This window comes from Acartia tonsa, chromosome 11, assembly GCF_053477335.1.
Source record: "Acartia tonsa isolate MP-2025a chromosome 11, ASM5347733v1, whole genome shotgun sequence".
In the NCBI taxonomy this organism is placed as follows: domain Eukaryota; kingdom Metazoa; phylum Arthropoda; class Copepoda; order Calanoida; family Acartiidae; genus Acartia; species Acartia tonsa.
In genome coordinates this window covers 12,484,441-12,503,424 of record NC_137270.1, presented here as the reverse complement: position 1 = coordinate 12,503,424, position 18,984 = coordinate 12,484,441, and the positions used below count along the sequence as shown (strand labels likewise).

Sequence of the window (18,984 nt, the reverse complement as noted above, 5' to 3'; positions counted from 1 at the left end):
AACTTATTTAGACATTTCAGGGTTAAGAGGAAATACCTTAATTATTCTTTGTTTGATAAAAATGTAACTAATTCATTTGTAATCAAGAAAGTAGAATTTATATAAAAAAAATCTGTCGAAGAATTGTTCAATTTTGAGTCGTATATTAATTAATCATTTTTTACAAGCGCCTATAATTTGGAATAATATTTGAAACATCTAAGCAAAGCCTTTAGAAAATCTTTTAGTTTAAGCATATTTGGTATCAAACTAATAAATAACTTTTAATTCAGAGCATAATGTGTCTATTTCCTACTCAATAATTTGATCGGATTGTTCTTAAAAACTTCGTTCATATGGACGTCCTACATTTATTTTCAGATAGAAATTTCTAGAATATTTATAATAGACTAAAGGTTTGGAGATAAAAAAAATATTAGAATTTCTCGTTATTATTAATTTCTTTGTGATACAGCACATTGCAATTTCATTTAAATGTCAATCAATCAAAGTTCCGTTATCTTCCACAAAAAAAAGTATTTGCTGCTTCACCTGTTGGGCGCAACAGCCTAGCAACTTCATTCAGTGAAGCAGATGACTAATTTTGCGCCAAAAGTTTAGAATGCCCGGCGACCGGATTGCTTCACTATTTCCGTGATCAAGTTAGGGTCCGCGAACTACTTTGGTCATTATTAGTTTTAATCCTTTGCTGGGCAGTTTTTTAAAGTGTTTCGTAGAAAAAAATTTTTAGGGCATATTTTGTAAAATCATCAATTCTATGAAAATACTAAAATATTGCAGAAAGATATAACAATTTTAAAATATATAAACAACTAAAATTTCATATTTAACATAAACTGTTTTTTTTTAACTTTATAAATGACAAGTAAAATTTAAACATCAATTTTTGGTTTTCAAGAGAACTGAAATTTAATTCTAAAATGAATTTTCATAATAACAAAGCACAATACTTTCAAGTCCAAAAAATCTTAAATGATAATAAACAAAACATAAAAAATGCGCCAAATGTAAAACATAAAACATGTAAAAAAATATTTCTAAAAATGCGCAAAATAAAAAAATAAAAATTGTATAAATGCGCAATAATTTTTTTTGAAAATGCGCCAAAAAAAAATATAAAGGTCGTCTGACAAGGGGTTAAATAGTGTTTCCTGTGATGCGCGGACTCTAACTTGACTCTGAGTTGAGAATCCCTGAATCTAGTGTTGACTACAGAGGAAACTATTCACACCCCACAGTTACAAGCTCATAGGCTACCTGATTCTTTTACACATATTTTAGCAACATATTTATAGGTAATTTTATTAATAATTTACATCTATTCTCCTATTTTTAAGTTTTTCATAACATTTTTAAGGTAATCCAATATTATTTTACTTAATTGTTACAATAACAAAGTGCTTATAAAGTCTTTAAAAGTGATATGTGAAAAAATGTGAATTTTCAAAGTTTTATTTTTAGTGAGATCAAAAATTTTCCATTAAGTTTTCATGTGACTTAATATTTAAAATGAATATGAGTTGAATTTTAATTGTTTTTAATATGGCTGATATTTTTTTATTACTGTTTAAAATAGTAATAATGTATTTTGAAGTTGTAACCTAACTTCGTGGTGTTAATTTTTAAAGAATCAATATAAGGAAAGATATTGTATTAAATTCTCTAATTTAACTATGGCTAAATCTTGCCTATTGTTTTATAAATATGTTATAGTTGAAAATTATCAAAAGATTATTAATATTTGCCTTGTAGATCATGGAACTTTAACGTTACCTGATGTGGGACTGTAAGGGGGTGAACACGCCCTTAAAATGAAACTTTGTGTTCTATTTTATTTTTTAGTCTTAAACCTCCCCCTTTTAGTTGTACATTCCCCTGACAAAATCCTGTGCATGCTTTTATTTGAAAGGACTTATTTTATCAGAATACATTATTTATCTTATTAAATGACTGTTAGAAATAATTTTTTTTTGTTATTAGTGATAAATGAAATCGTTTATTTTGTATAATTTAGGTAACCCCACAGACAAAATGGCCGATAAGGAAGAACTAGTTTCACGGGCCAAGCTCGCTGAGCAGGCTGAAAGGTGAGGCTAATTTGGTTATTTACAAGTTCTGAGTAGAGATTTCAAGTTTCTAATTCATACATGTCTATATTATTGAAATCCTATTTTAACTTTTCTGTCAGTTAAAATCCATAGGTTAATGAAAGTCGATGATCGTATATATGTTGATTTTAATTAATAATTTTATTCTGTTAATGATTGCAAGTGATGTACGATGTTTTAAGCAATTAAATACTGAAGGATTTTTGTTTCTGCTGAACTGATATGGTTCTTTACAGTGTAGCTTTTCCCAGATCTTGGGAAGGTGTATAGCTACTTTTGGGGAGGGTACCACCACCCTTCTAGGAGAAATCGCTCCTAGAATAATATAAACTCCACAAACAAAATTTCTCCCCCTCCCTGTCTCATCCTTATACAAGAGTCTCTACGGGTAGTGAACACAACCTTATCGTGTTTAGGTACGACGACATGGCCGCCAGTATGAAGGCAGTAACAGAGACCGGTATCGAGCTCTCCAACGAGGAGAGAAACCTTCTGTCCGTAGCTTACAAGAATGTTGTCGGAGCCAGGAGGTCCTCCTGGAGAGTTATCTCTTCCATTGAACAAAAAACAGAGGTAGGAATATTTGTTTTTAGTAGCACAGCTTCTCTATATCAGCTTGGCTGTCCGTCACACAATGATTCTGCTTAACCTAACTGCGAATTATTAAAGTTTTGTGTAAAACTTTAATCCTATTCGTATTACAAATCAAAGTTGGAGAGAAATTCTAGAAAATGAATTAGTCATACTAAATTCTGAGTAAGACAATCAGCTGATTTATAGATAACAGGGGAGAGGCTAATAGCATATAAACTAATATATCCTAGTTTAATCAGTTTTTATTCAATTCCAAAGTAATATTTCGTTTATTGTTAATTGGTGGAGGTTAGTTTTTGTCCATTTTCATATCCCTGTATACCAATGTATAGTGACTAAGAAAGCTTGTAAAATCTACTTTAAGACACAATTTGTCACCTTTTCTGTTGCTAAACTACTCTGGTTTTTAAATTTTGTTAATATATTGTTGGGTAGGTAATTCGTTTGTAGTCGAGAAAACTTGGAACATTTTTAAATTACACTGTTTGTCAATTTAAACCCCCAACTCGTATATAAATAATATTCCTTTAATCTAACTATATTTCTACGTAGTGCCGAAATGATGATTTATGGGACGTAAGTCAAAAATATCTTGCTTTTCAGGGAAGCGAAAGGAAACAACAAATGGCCAAGGAATACAGAGAAAAGGTTGAGAAGGAATTGAGAGATATTTGCCACGATGTTTTGGTAAGTTTTTTTGACATTGGGGTGGGGGCGGGGGGTTAACCCCCACATTTGGGGGTTTGTATGTGATAATTTACCTGATTTGCAACGTCCAAGGGCTTTGAACCCCCATGGCGCTTAAAATTGATAATATCCATCAAAGAGATAAGGGAGGGGTGGGTTAAAATCTAATAATTCTTGTTATTTGGGGTTATTTACTCCTTTACCCACCCTCCTCCCTTTGACGTCACTGATCGTAAGTTATACGGACAGACTAAAGAAAAGTCTTCAGTTAAAGAGTAGTTACGCTCTAGTAATAAAAGTTTATTATAAAGTAACAAGGAACAACATTATTATAATTAGCAAACCTATTATGACCTTAATTATGTTTATACACGTAAAGGAAAGTAACATTGATAGTGAGAAAATAGTAAAATATTTTTTGGATTTTTTGTGAAATTATTTTACTGTAAAGGCATCTCATTTTTAAATAGCGCAGCAATGTTTAAGATAAATGTAAAGCGTTTACATTACAGTCCTTGCTTTAAAACACGTAGACGTTTAAAAATATTGAATTTATTGAGTAGGTACGTTTTGGATATCACTAACAACATTTTAAAGTTTATTTGATGTATTGAAGGGTAGCTTACTATCACAAAATTCTTAAAAATTAATTCGCTAAAAATATCTCATCGTATTGTTTTCAAGATTATTTGTTTCTGCCCCTCCACATGTAAATACTTAGGTATATATTTTGCACGTTAATGCAATATTGTTTATAATAGTTTAATCACATTTTCGTCAAGTTTTACAATACTGTTATTGTTATTATGAAAAAGGAAAAGTAAAGGATTTAACTAAATTTTAGAAGTACCTTTATATCATACTAGCGGCTTCGCCCCTAGCCTCTAGGGGCTTTGCCCCAAGTAGTTTTAACAAACTAATTTTTGGTTTTTTAGATTTTAAAGAAAATTTTTTTAAAAATTTTGAGGGGATTATCCTTATTTTTTTGGGGATTAGGGGTGTCCCCACCCCCTAAGAAAATAGTTATAAAGCTTCCCGGGACCTATGAATAGCTACCCTGTAAAGGAGAACCCGATCGATTCAGCGGTTAGCGAGATCCTTCGCTACAAACAGACAGACAGACATCGTTCTACTTTGTATTATAGATGAAAAACCATTCTAATGCTTCTCAGGGATCTAAAGGGATAAGAAAATGGCGGATGAATTGATGTACGGAATGATGTAAAAAAAATCCTTACTGTAGATTACAATTAGTGGTTGAAATGTTTTGACTTTCAACTGAAGGGACCAACCAATAAAATTTCATTTCTCCTACGTTATTAACCTTATGAATAAAAAAAGGAAGTTTAAAATGTTAGGGACTAGTGTAATGAACACTTAAATACCCCCTCTGACTACTCCCCCCCCCCCCCCCCCCACATTATTATACACTGAGAAAAACTTTGCTTTTGTTACTCTTATTTTTCATGGACCTATCCTTAACCTAGAGAAAGTCCTTTAATGTAGAAAAAGCTATGATTTTACAAAGTACAAATAATAAAGTCTTATTGCCGAAATATTGTTATATTGTCTAGGCTTCATATTTTAATGATCATTGGTAGTGTTATCACTGACTTGTGGACTATTATTCAATTATTTTAATCATGTAATGGTTTTGTGAAAAGTTAGGTTAGATTTTTTATTTTATCTTGTCTTATTGTGATCTTTGTAAAGGGGAAATTTAAAGACATAGTTTTTATTGTATACATAACAATGCAAGATGAAAATAGATTAAGATTTCTGAATATCTGTCCCTATGGGTGGATGTAGCTGTTTGTCTGCTAATGGCATTATTACCAATATTCAGACGTCAATTTTATATATTTTGAAGACATTTTAATTGATATGAATCGTTTAATGCAAGATAATGAACCCTGTTTAAATCTTTACAAGATTTAAATAATAATAAAAAGTCTGAATTTCATAAAAAAAAATGAAGATTTAAATTTTGTCGTCTGAACGTGCGTTTGATGTTCAATGAAGCTTGAATGCAACGCGCACATAGTTTGCAAAAGTTTCGCGCGCTCTCCTGCGCTTAAATTATGCCAGGGTTGGGCCAAATATTCGATTAATGTTTCTAATGATTGATTTGTATGTTTTCAATCTATTTGAATCGGGTAGTGTTATTTTTTGTGTGATATTGAAGTTAAGGATTTGACATTGTGCAATATCTCTTAAGGAGGGAAAGGGCACTGGTGCTTAATAAAATCTACTCCTTTAATTAAAGGTGTAATAGATATTATGGGTATGAATTATGCCCTGAAGGATTCAAATCAAATAATTCAATTAAGATATAAATCACTTGAAATCATACCGATTAACGTTTCGCCTTTGTCTTCTTATATTCAAATAATCGTAAGCACCCGACAGATGTGAATTAGTCGGAAGTATATCTGCAATTATTTTAATTTTCCTATAATCAACCAACTACCTACCATTCTCATTCCTAAAGTTTTGACAGTAATCAATTTTTAGTAGCGAAGCTACATAATTTGTGGGTCTACTGCTTTCTTCTAAATTCGCCTTTTTAATGTTTCAGGCCCTTCTAGACGAGTATTTAATTGCCAAAGCCAGTAATGCCGAAAGTAAAGTTTTCTATCTCAAAATGAAGGGTGATTACTACAGGTAAGAATTTGTTAGTTACACACGGGTTTCATAGTAATGAGTAGAGTAATAGGATGTTTGTTTGTATTTTTATTAGGATCAAGAATTTTTTTTTAGATATATACTTCAGTTTGGCCTCTTAAAAACCAATTCACAGTTAATTTTAGGTGTTGTTAAACCTTAATTTTTTATTACGAATTGGACTTTACTTTATATCAATATTATGGTTTAGGTTTTCTAAATGTATCAATTTAAAGTCTTTTGTGCAAGTTTTTGAAATTTATGTTTTATTTTAGATATCTAGCAGAAGTCGCTATTGGTGATGCTAAAACCGGTAAGTTTGTTTTCCAACTATTCCCTTCTCTTTTTTTCAGGGGTGTATATTCTGCACAAGATTCATTTTTTTTCCTGCAGTAATTTTTTATTTTTTTTCACTCCTAGTTTTTTCCAGCAAGGAAGGGGATAAAATGGAAAAATATTTTCAGAATTCTATATTCTATTCATATTTTGCCCCCTTCCACATATTTTTTAGTTTTTTTTTCACCAAAGAGGGGAGAAAAATAGAAAAAAAATTATATCAGTCCTCTTAATTTTTACATTTTTTCCCCCCAACCACATATTTTTTTATTTTTTCAGCCGGGTTAAAATTGCAGAATATACACCCCTGTCTTGTTTTTTAGCCTGCTAATATATAACAATTTAAGTCATTGATTATTATCCCTTATAAGCTCTTTATCATCTTTAATTGGCTTTTTATTTTTCTATAAAGGTATAGATGTATATACAGATAATCTCTCCTACCTTTTTCTGGGACTTTTTTCGTCCGCTTGCAAATTTATTTTCTGCTACTTGGCTGGGTTAATATTTCCGTTACTATTGGTTAATTTTCAAAGACCCAATTGAGAGTAGACACAAGGTCTTTGCGATAGGGAAATGCAGTTATTAAACTCTTTCTCCCTCTAGTGTTTTACTTTAATGTTCAATACTTATTCGCTGCCCATGGTTCTCGTCAATTCTGTTCGTGGTGTTAAAATTAAAGCTAAATGATTATGCACGGCTTTTGGCTGCAGTTTGGTGGTGTGCTCTCATTACCGCGCATATCATATTGCGTTTTCTCGTTGGTCTTCGCCCCTCCTTTTAATGCTAACCCTTAATTTCCCTCGGTAGTTTGAAGCAATAAAAAATTATTTGTTCTTTTGTTTTCTTGTGGAAGTGAACGCTATGCGGAATTGAATGCACACCCAACACATTTGGAAATTGGGGGAGGGGTGTTGCAATTATAAATGGATACGCAAGGGCGCAAGAAATATCTTGTTATGAGGGAGGGGTCAAATCTTAAATGCCTAGTTGTTAAGTGTTTATTTGATGAAGCATATTTTAATTAGAAAGTTTTGCAAACCGTTGACATGACTGTTTATTGTATCATTTTTTAGATTATTTTTGGTTTCCACTAACCTTAATTTTAACTAGTTTTATTAAAATGTTGTGTTTTTGTGCGAATGTTTTGTCAGGGAGGGCGAGAACATTTGTTGAAATCTAATCCATATTCTGACCCCCCCCCCCCTTAACACACACACACACTCTTATATACTTATCTGCTATTAAAGACAGAATTTGTTATAAAAACACTGTTCATTGACAAATCCCTGTATCTCTGTTGAGTGTGTGTGGGTGGGACTTGGAATGTATTCATTTATTTCAATTTGATATCCTAAGCTGTTCTACCTTTTAAATACACTAGTCATTCAATCCAGCTAAAGAACTTGGTTTTGAAATAGTGAAGCTACGCTATAATTCCTAACATCCTTCTTTATGTTATGTGATTTTCTCTGCTGATATTAAAGATGCCCATCTAAAAATATTACAATTCCACAGCTTTTTTCTGTTTGTCCATTTTGCAGTTTTGTAATCTGATTACTAAGGAGAAAATGTTATTTATTGGCTGATGTCAAAAACCTCCAAGAATTTTTTTTTCTATAGAAAAGCATTTTATACTATAAGTAAAGTAAAAAAATCTTAATTCTTATTTTCATATCAATAATCTAGTATTTGAGGGTGGGGGTTGGGCAGGTATTTAAGAGAAATATCCTGAAAATCCACGAAGCAATTTTCATTACCTTATTGCATGAACACTTGGATATGAAATAAAGTGGGAGTGCAATGTTTCTATGTATTAATATAGGTGTGTGTGTGCGATCATTTCCTCATATGTATCACATATTAGGCATATTATGAATTTGCTGGGAGGGAAGACATTGGTTTGTAAATTATACTGGTACTCATATTTTTTTTTAAACAAGATATCTCATTCGTTGGCTTTGTAACTTTAAATTATAGTTTTTTTTTAATATTGATTGGTTGGTTAAAATACTTTGTCCAAACTTTTCAACTAATATTTTTTATACCTATTATTGAGGATAATTAAGATCCCTATAAAAACGGCCATTTTCCTTATTTAAACATCAAGGTAATTACTTAACTGATGTGATTCAATGCAGAAGTGATTTCACATCATAAAATATCTGAAACAAGTGTGGGTAGAGAGTGGTTATTTAGGACCTTGACAATCATCCCAGTGACCTTTATCAATAGGTTCTTAATGCATATAATTCATTGATAATTTGGATTGTAATCATTTTATTTGCATTTATTATCGGGGTGTCCTTACACCTTTCGGCTACTTATTAGTTTTCGAATATTTTACCATGTAGCCTTAGACGTCCAAGGTTGGGGGTAAAGGAGTTTTTACCCCCCTTAAGATAAAGGTGTTTAATTTTTGTAACAATTTCTTTGTGTACTTTTACTGGATGTTGTCATCCTTGTTATTTTCCTTAAAAGAAAGCTCCTACACTTAGCTTTCAAATTATAAAAAAAAGTTTTCTCAATGTTTGTATTTTGTGACCTGAATTTTCAACTTTTTTAAGTGCAAAAAAATCTTAGATGTATTACATCTAGGGCAATTGTTTCCACAAGTAGCAATAATAAATTAAATCTTTTCCTATATTAGTATAATATTTCAATACCTTCTAAAATTTAAATGGTTGCTGCCAAAGTAAAAAAGAAGATCGAAGTCAATTCTTTAGCAATTATTTTTAAGTTCGTAAAGAAAAAAAGTATCACGTCTCTGAAAATAAGGGCTTCACGGCCTTATATTGAATTAGGGGGTTCTCCCCCCCCCCCCTCCCTGCCTGTATGAATACTTCTGGAAAGATATTTTTATGCAAAGTCTTCATTTACATTAATCCGGAAGCAAAGCGGTAATCTGATACAATTTTTAAGCTCTTGTGGACAGAGATACGTTTTCTCAAGAAAAAATATTCTTTTAGGGTGTTTTGTTTTATCATACTTGGTACAAAATGTTTTGTTTCTTTTATGTGCAGTGTAGATCACTAACTTCTAAATAAATAATCTATAATAGTTTATTATCGCATCGTATTATGAACAGCTTTCAATAGAGATAAAAATTTGTAATTATGAGATTAAACCCAATGTTAGCCCCATGATGCCAAAGATATTTTTATATTCGTCGAAAACTGGATGTAATACGATACATGATTTTTCAGTGTGGTTTAGAACCAGTTCTTATCCACCGGACAATACTGAAAGCCATACTGAAAAAGCTATTTTATATTCCCTTTAATATACTTCTTATTCCTACCACCGCTATATGTAAGTACACCCACTTAAGAATAGATTTTAACTTGTTAGACATTCAAGAACGCGCTTAAAAATGAATTATCATTTGAATATTTGGTTGCGTTACATATATCGACAGTGGATTGACCAAACCCTTCTTGATTAGTTATCTGAAATACTTTTTCCTTATGGACTAGACTATTCAGGTCTTTTGGTGGGAAATCTGGCTATAGAAACTTGAAAATATTTTCCAGTATGGCTTCGAAACCGATGAATATCCGGTGGATAGGAACTAGTTCTCAGCCACACTTAAAAATCATGCATCATATCGTATTATATCTAGTTTTCTAAGAATATAAAATGTAGTCATAATATTAAAATTAGTTCTGTTAGCCCGTGCCTTCGGCATCTCGAGGTTAACAAAACTGAGGTGGATTCTTAAAAAAAATTTGCCCTACTAATCGCTTAGTGGGGCAATTTTGTTTTCGTGAAAAATCCACCAAAATCACATTAAAAATCTACAAAAATTGAACAAAATCATAGAAGGGTTATTAACATAAGATTTTATTTTATTTTTGTAGATTTTTTATGTGATTTTAGAGGAATTTTTGCGAAAACAATTTTGCTCCACCAAGCTATTAGTGGGGCAAATTTTTTTTAAGAATCCACCTCTGGTTTAAATCTTATAATTGAACATTTGTATATCTACAGAAAACTGTTTATAATACGATGCGATAAATAAGTATTCCTTTCCCTGCGTTTTTATTGACAGATTTGAATTTAAACTAATTTATTTGATGTGTGAAATTAACCCTTCTATTTTCAGCTGTCATTGATGATTCTCAGAAGGCTTACCAGGAGGCCTTCGACATCTCTAAGCCCAAGCTGCAACCCACCCATCCCATCAGGCTCGGCCTGGCCCTCAATTTTTCAGTCTTTTACTATGAAATCCTAAACAGCCCGGACAAGGCGTGCCAACTAGCAAAACAGGTATTTTACTCACGGATCAATGTTTATTAATGTCTTTATTATTTTTCTAGCCGTCACAGAAGACTCTAAGAAAAGTTATCAGGAAGCATTTGACATCTCGAAGGCAAAGATGCAACCCACCCACCCCATTCGTTTGGGCCTGGCCCTCAATTTCTCTGTTTTCTACTACGAAATCTTAAATTCCCCCGACAGGGCGTGCCATTTGGCAAAACAGGTCAGGAGCGAAGCGAGAGTGTTACGTGTGATCGGGTTTTGTTTTGGGATTTTTTTGATGCTATGTTTGATATTAGAGCTAACAATTATCTTTGTGTTTAGTATTTTAACGTGTGATTTAATGCTAACATTTAAGTAGGTTTACTTTTATAAACCTCATTCTTTCCGCTACCCAAAAATAACCTAGAAAATGCTGTTTAAAACTAAACTGTTATTTTTGACTAGCGGAATAGTAATGTGTATGATTTAGAGATAAAAAATCTTTATCATATAGATTAATTTGAGTAGTTTCTTTAAATAGATTATAATTAAATCTTTTCCGAATGAATTACATGAATGGGAAAGATTAATAATCTATCTTCAATTGAAAATTAATATATTAAGCACATTAATTAAAAAAATACTAATATTTATTTTGTGTTTTTTTTGTGGGATGTGTGATTTGCTTGGATTTAGTAGCGAATCTACTCTTGAACATAGTTTGTTCTTTTACTAACACATGGGGTTTAAATGCACTTGTTATGTACAGGGATTGGTACTTGCAAGATAATTTACTTTAATTATAAAAGTACTTCTTTTTATCCTAAAAATCTTCCACTAAAAAACTACGACTAATTTTTATCAAATTATTTGTTTTCATACGTCAAAAGTGTGATTTTTTTATGTTTAGTTTTTTAATTAAGACGGTTATTTACATAAAAGCGCAGCAGTAAAAATCAGTTTTCTGATACTCTAAATCAGCTGATTAGGATTAATTGGTCGACGACGATTTATAGGAAATGCTTCGTATGATCGGACAAAATAAAACTATAGATATAAAAGCTTGATACTTTATATAATAGGATTTACAAGTTCATAAATATTGAAATTCAGTATTTGATTTTTTCCTTTTTAATTAATGTCCTTAAAGATTCTTGTTAACGAATTTCAATTGTTTTTTGGCATACATATTTATTTAAAATTTACTTTTTTTGTCATGCAGGTATTTTTATCAGTTACAGGGATAGCACAATGAATCCGGTGGATAAGAACCGGTTCTCATCCATACGAAAAAACTATGTCTAGCATCGCATTATATTCAGCTTTCTACGAATATAAAAATTTACAATTATAAGATTAAAACCAGTTTTTTTAGCCCGTGCACCTCGGGGCTAAAAAAAACTGGTTATAATCTTTATAATTGTACATTCTATATCCGCGGAAAGCTGTTTATAATACGATGCGAGAAATAACTATTCCATCATTCTTTTGTACAATGTATCTTGAAATTATTTGGAGGAAGTATTGGTTGTAAATTAGTAGAGGGTAGAAATTGAAATAGCTATTTTATTTTTTTTTTTACTTAAAGGGGTAGTTGCACGAAGTGCATTTAAACTTAAATTTAGTGAACTGCATATTTTTTACGTTCATTAGTTTAAACTACATCTATAGGAACTACAACTACAACTATTTGAAAGAATTTAAATTTTCTATCTGGTAGTTTTTCAAAAATTAGGGCTTAAAAATCATATATTTTGGATTTATGTAACCTACCGGGTGTTTTTTTTTTAATGGAACAAATGTATTGCTTTATATAACCCACTTGCCATTGACAGAAATTAATAATCTATATCTTAATTTCTTCATTGGGTTGGGGAGTTTTGTATAAGAAAAAAATACTTGTCGATTTTCAACAAAGTATGGTTTTTAAGGCATAATTTGTTGAAAATCGCTAAATATTTTTTTTTTGTCAAAACTCTCCAACTAAAAGAAGAAATTAAGATATAGATTATTAGTTTATGTTATGGCTAGTGGGTTATATTAAGCAATACTTTTGTTCCATTAAAAAATAAAACGCCCTGTATATGGCTGTCCTGTTCCCAGTATGATGACCATTTTGGTAGATTTTAAAAAAAGGTTCTAATTGTCTTTCTGTTTGTGAGATTCGAAGTAAAGACTTAATATTCAACGAATAAAATGCATAGGATTTCAGTTGCTCTTATTACTTTTTTTTGTAACTTCTAATTCCTTGAATGTAGACTTTCTATTGAATTCCTTTAGGAAAAGTTTAGAATTAAATATTTCAAATTAGTATTTTCAATTTACTTGCTTTTAAATACTAACACTATGGTCTGACAAAGATTTTAAGTTGTCAAAACAAAAATTTATTTTGAAGTTTGCGTTTTGTAGAAATCTATTATAATTATCGGTTAACCTTCCTTAAATCATTTTTAGAATAACTTACAAAATTCGAATAAATGAAATAATTTTATAATTGTAGTGTACTTATATCTTGCACCAATTTAATTCATTGTGGCATGTGTTTTGAGGTCTGTAGGGCAACGCTTTTGCTGGATTTTTGCCAAAATTGTCCAAATATGTGTAACTGTCTGTCCGCCTGTGTGTATATGTGTGTTTGTCTGTGCTTTTGTGAAATTAGCAAAACGTTGGGTGTAAGGTTTTCATGGATTGGACATCTGAGAAAAACTATTTTTGTGTTAAAAATATTAATATAGGGATAGGTCAATAGAAGAAAAATCAACCATTCTTTGGCTCTGCTTTCAGTGGCTAAGGAATATTAGGACGATGATTTCTCTTTGAAATTTACATAATAGTATATTGATTTTAAGAGTAATATTAGTTGAAAATGTTCCTTTAAAAAAATAAATCTCCATTTTCTTATCCCTGGTATGCCTGACCCTGTCCTGTTACTAGCAGTCACTCATTAGATTGGCAAAATGAAAGAGAATTCAGACTATCACTAAAGTTCCTACAGGTTGTCTCAAAATATTCCAGGCTATCCTAAAATTTTTAATTAATTTTCTTTTAAATAGTTTTCATAAAAGAGGGGTTGTTCTGTAAAACCTTATTAACCTTTCAATGACCTATCACTTATATGTTATATCAAAAAGTAAAAAGTTTTTTTTGGGGAGGGGGGTAATCACCCTTTTATTCCAGGGTTTCGGATCCGGATCCGCAAGGATCCGCATATTTTCGAGTCCAAGGATCCGGATCCGCAAAAAAATGCGGATCCGGATCCTTGGACTCAAAAAAATGCAGAAAAAAGGGGAAAATCTACCTAAATTTATACAATCTCAGACATTCTCTTGATGAGAGCCAATCTTTAAGGTTTAGGGTCAGACTTGAAAATTAAAAGTATTTTTGACTTCGAATTAAAGAATAAATATTTTTGAAAGGTTTGGTGATTTTATTTTTATTGTCAAGGATCCGGAACCGGATCCGGTAGGATCCGGATCCGCACTGACTAAATTTTGAGGATCCGGATCCGCAAAAAATCAATGCGGATCCGAAACCCTGATTCCCCTCCTACATTGTAAAGGAGAACCATATCTGTTCATAGACATAGACAATAACATGGCCATCCCTTTACTTTTGAGGTTAATTATAAGTGTATGTTTTCGTTGGACACCCTTGTGATAGTGTGTGTGTGTGTGTGTGTGTGTGTGTGTCAAAGCCGGGTCAATGACTGACGTCACAGAATAAAGTTTGGGACAGGGAGGACAAAGTTAAAAACGTGCTGTCCCCGCAGGGATAGGGATACAGAAAATAAAAACATATTTTTAGTTTTTGTTATGGTTGGACTCTTGCAATGATTTTAATTTGCCAAAATCGCCTAAAATATGACCATTTTTCCTAATTTGCATTACTTTTAAAGAAAACTTTTCTCTAATCTACATTGATGTACACGACTTTTTGGCGCGGTCATACGAATTCTTTAAATTTTTAGTCCCTCTACGTTAATATGTATTAAGAGGGGTTGGTGTTTTTATGATAACACTAATTTTGCGGGTTTCTTTTTGCAAAATTACTTACCCTAGTATGTAACTTTTAGCGGGTTTTTACCTTTGATTTTTCAAATGCTTCCATTACTAACTCTACATTAGTACATTGATATTTTGTATTTTTGTTTTTAGGTTCTCAAAATTTTGTTTATTATGATCTTATTTAAAGCCTATTTCTTTTAATCTCGCAAAAATATTATGGTAGCAAAATTAATCTACAATAGTTTTATTATAGACTGCTTTCCGATGATATTAAAATGAAAAATTACAAGTAAACTATTTTTGTTAGCCTCGAGGGGCCGAAGGCCTGGGCTATCCAAACTGGTTTTATGAAGATTTTTCATTTTGATATTCGTTGAAAATTGTCTGTTATACGTTGCCTTACATGATTTTTCAGTACAGTTTATAACCGGTTCTAATCCAGCGGATATTAATCGGTTTCGAACCCATACTGGATTAGCAATTTTCCCTTTTATCGTCTAGTTCTCTACTCTTTATATTTCTTGGCTGGTATCGGCTATTATGTAGAAAACTTAATTTTGAATATTTTGCTACACATGAATTTTAAGGCCTGTCTATTAAATTACAATGTAATAGTTTAGTTATTTCTCGCATCGTATTATAAACAGCTTTCCGCGGATATATTTTTTTATATTCGTAGAAAGCTTGATATAATACGAATACGATGCTAGACATAGTTTTTTCGTATGGATGTGAACCGGTTCTTATCCACCGGATTCGAATGAAAACGAGAATTGTTATTTCTCGCATCTCGTATTATAAACGGCTTTCCGCGGATATAGAATGTACAATTATGAGATTAAAACAAGTTTTTTTTTGCCCCGAGGTGCCGAAGGTACCGGCTAAAAAAACTGGTTTTAATCTTATGATTGTACATTTTTATATTCGTAGAAAGCTGGATATAATTCGATGCTAGACATAGTTTTTTCGTATGGATGAGAACCGGTTCCTTTCCACCGGATTCGAATTAATACGAGAAAATAATTTACTTATTTTTCAGGCGTTTGACGACGCTATCGCCGAGTTGGACACGTTGAATGAGGATTCCTACAAAGACTCGACACTCATCATGCAACTACTCAGAGATAACCTGACACTTTGGACCAGTGATACAACAGGTGACGTTAACTGACTCGCCAACGACTTGAGCGTAAAACCAGAGGGGATTAACACAGGGGTGTCTATTCTGCACGAGATTCCCTATTTTAAGGGGGGTGGATTAAAAATATGTAGTAGGGGGGGGGGAAAATAAAGATTACTGGAAAAAAAAATACTTTTCTTTTTGGGGATAAAAACAGAAATAAGGGGGTGGGGTAAAAAAACATTTTTACCCTTCCTTAGGTGAAGGAAATAAAATATTTTGTAGCCTGGGAAAAAAATAATCTTGTGCAGAATATACACCTCTGTTAGGCTATAAACCATACTGGTTAAAGTGAATAAATAAACATATTTTATTCGTTTGCCTCCACACTAATTTTTCATTTATGGTAATCCAATAAATGTTATTTTTTGTAATATATTTATTCTATGTTAACCATTGGACAGATAATATTAACGTTAAATTTTCAATTTACCTTATGAAACTCTAAATAAAGAAAAATTTATCTAAAATTGATCTATCCCTGTATTTCTTAAACTGCACATCTAATGTTTATTTAAAAATGCCTAGCTATCATGTGCTTAATAATAAATATAGGGCGCCACGTTTTGAAACTCAAATTTGCAATTTTTGTCATTTAAGGGAGATAAGCATATTTTAAAATGTTTTATTCATAAAAAAAATCGCATTTTTTTTCTTTATTAAACAATTAAAACATTGTAATACAGCGCTCGGCCCCCTTGTCTGCCTAACCGAAGTGCTCGGCTCCCTAGCCTAAAACCTAACCTAAAATAGTTGTTCTGTCGGGGGGGGGGGGAATAGAAAAATTTTCAAAATTGAAAGAAATATTTCTAAGGAGAACGCAGAGATTTGAATTTAACATTGCGTCATAACTAAATACGTTAGAAATGGTTTTCTACTGCTATGTCAGTTGTGTGACATTAACAAGTAAAGTAAGAGAAATGCCTTGGCTCAAGACAGGCGTATGTTCTTACTATGCACAGTTAGAACTACCAGACAAAGGTCGTGTAATTAAAGAGTTGTTTGTCTTTTGGATGTAACTCAACATAATAGCCTGGGTTTAGACAGAAAGGAGATTAGCTCCCCTGGGTTAACTTGATGAACTTAACGTTAGACTGTCATGGATAGCAGCCTTGCCCTAATAAAGAGAGGGGTAGGTTTCTGGTAGAATCCGTAAAGGTGTGTGTGTTTTAAGGCTTAAAAATAGTAGTAGAACGATAATATTCACTAAATATGTGTATTTCTTATTGAAAAGAACTATAGACAAAAAAAATGTTTTAAAAGGTTAACATAAATTTGTATCGTTCTACTACTGTTTTTTACTTTTAACACAAATCCTACGGATTTTATCAGAAACCTACCCCTTTCTTGGTCGATACTAATTTTATGGGGGCTAAATTTTCCAATACTTTGAGTGTTACTTTTTTCAGGAGAAGGTGAAGATGGTGCGGAGGGGGGAGATAACTAGAGTCAACACAACCAGTCTTATTATTATTATTATTATACATAATATACCAACACCAAGCATTTTCACCATTCAACATTCCCGCCGCCGCCGTAATATAAAAGAACGCCGTTGTATTTGCTGACTGGCGGCTCAAATCTTGACCATCTCGGCTACTCAAATCTACAACCATCCATAAATGTGTTATAATACATGACGGGCCACCAATAAAAATGTTGTTTCACTGCTTTTTGATGAAAACTGGCCTTTTTAGACCATCCCTAACACCTTTGTCATGGAAACTCCTAAAAACAAGGACGATTAGATTTGTAATGTCGGCGGGATGTAATCATTAATAAATCTTCCATTATTATTAAATCTGAGACTTAATTACTTCCCTTCATCATATTATTATTAAAAGAAAACTAATTCCTCTCTCTATCTCTCTCAATCCTTTCCAGTGATTTGATGAATTCTCAACAACTATTGTGATGTTTTAAATTTTTTAACCATTTTAACATGGTTTTATTATTATTGAAGAAAAAGTGGCTGAAGTGTCAATTTTTTTTTAAATGAAAAAAAAAATCCATTTTTACCATCTTATGAGAACCTATATTATGATGTACTTACTAGTTTGTTAATATTTTTGGTTGTACTACAAAATTGTCCTGTATTTGTACAGTCGGCTAAATGTGTACTATTCGCAATTGGTGGACTTTTTAATGTTGTCTTTTTTTTCTGTTAAATATAATTTTTAGATTTTTGATTTATTTATAAAAATAAGACTTGACATTTTTCTAAACCCCCTTTTTAAAATCTGGAATTTTTGGTAGATTTGTAATTTAACAACCAAAAAACTGAATATTGTTAACTTTTTTCAAACTTGTAATAATCTTAACTTATTTATTAATTAGAATTGTTTATCTTCTATTTGAAAATAGTTGCTCTTATTACTTCATGCTAGTTATTTACATTTTGTTAATAAAAAATACATCTAATGCTTTCAAAAATCTTCAAGATTCATTTTATGTAGTTTTTTTTAAAGCTTGAATTTGAACAGCTAAAAAAGTACTTTATTTAGTAGAGCTAAGAAATAAAAAAACAGAAAATGGAATTTTTGTGGATTTTTTTTGTGTGGAAGCATTACATGATTTGTAAGGACCTGTCAAATTTGTAGGATTTTGTCAACAACTTCTGTTGTGTATGTAATTTGGAAATTTAAGAATATACGCTGTGAATCGGGATACATTATGTTTTTTTTTCATTAGCGGAGCTATGTTATAAACAACTTTGTCAGTCTGTCGGATCATTAAGGGGGGGGGGGGAGGCTCTTTTTTAAATTTTTTTTTCATTTTTACCTGTAGAGACCGCCTGGAGGCCTGGAGCTCCGGAACCTGGAGGCCTATCCAAAAATTCTTAAATCTGGGGGAAATTCATCATATAAGAATGATTTTATCCATAATAACCTATCCTCTCAGTCCAAAGATAAAGCATATACACCAGGTTTACGCAAATGTGTCAGAACTTCCCCCCCCCCCCTTGGTTTTCCATGATACAAAATAATTTTAAAAACCATCAAATATTTTTGTGGATTTCATCTAAATAGTCTAATAAGCGATATATTTATACATAAATGTTGCATAAGATTTGATTGTATTCTTAAAAATGTGATGATCGCAGCAGGCTAAAACAACGATAACTCAACATACTCTACCCTACTCCCTCGCCTCCTACTAGATAAATCTA

At 31.8% G+C, this 18,984-nt stretch overlaps 1 protein-coding gene across 7 annotated transcripts; it reads left to right on the top strand.

Moving 5' to 3' along the window:
* The first annotated feature begins 477 nt into the window (after positions 1–477).
* Positions 478–18,482, top strand: 14-3-3zeta (tyrosine 3-monooxygenase/tryptophan 5-monooxygenase activation protein zeta). Of its 7 annotated transcripts, XM_080175660.1 has the most exons (10): positions 478–641; positions 1,184–1,295; positions 2,015–2,087; positions 2,525–2,681; positions 3,306–3,389; positions 5,968–6,053; positions 6,329–6,366; positions 10,495–10,658; positions 15,675–15,792; positions 17,228–18,482. In XM_080175660.1, exons 3-10 carry the CDS (start codon positions 2,032–2,034, stop codon positions 17,260–17,262), a joined length of 738 nt encoding a protein of 245 aa, XP_080031786.1. In that variant the 5' UTR covers positions 478–641; positions 1,184–1,295; positions 2,015–2,031; the 3' UTR covers positions 17,263–18,482. The 7 variants fall into 7 exon arrangements, 5 of the variants coding, with proteins under 5 accessions (XP_080031786.1, XP_080031783.1, XP_080031787.1 ...); XM_080175657.1 differs by lacking the exon at positions 478–641 and having other exon boundaries at positions 1,189–1,295; positions 17,225–18,482; XR_013883627.1 differs by lacking the exon at positions 478–641 and having other exon boundaries at positions 1,194–1,295; positions 10,495–10,872.
* Positions 18,483–18,984: the final 502 nt, after the last annotated feature.

What these genes read in the sequence shown, in the direction of transcription:
- 14-3-3zeta (XM_080175657.1), top strand. Translation starts at nt 2,032, where the DNA reads ATGGCCGATAAGGAAGAACTAGTTTCACGGGCCAAGCTCGCTGAGCAG. An exon ending in CTCGCTGAGCAGGCTGAAAG is followed by an intron (nt 2,088 to 2,524) that starts GTGAGGCTAATT and finishes TATCGTGTTTAG; the next exon opens with GTACGACGACATGGCCGCCA. An exon ending in ATATTTGCCACGATGTTTTG is followed by an intron (nt 3,390 to 5,967) that starts GTAAGTTTTTTT and finishes TTAATGTTTCAG; the next exon opens with GCCCTTCTAGACGAGTATTT.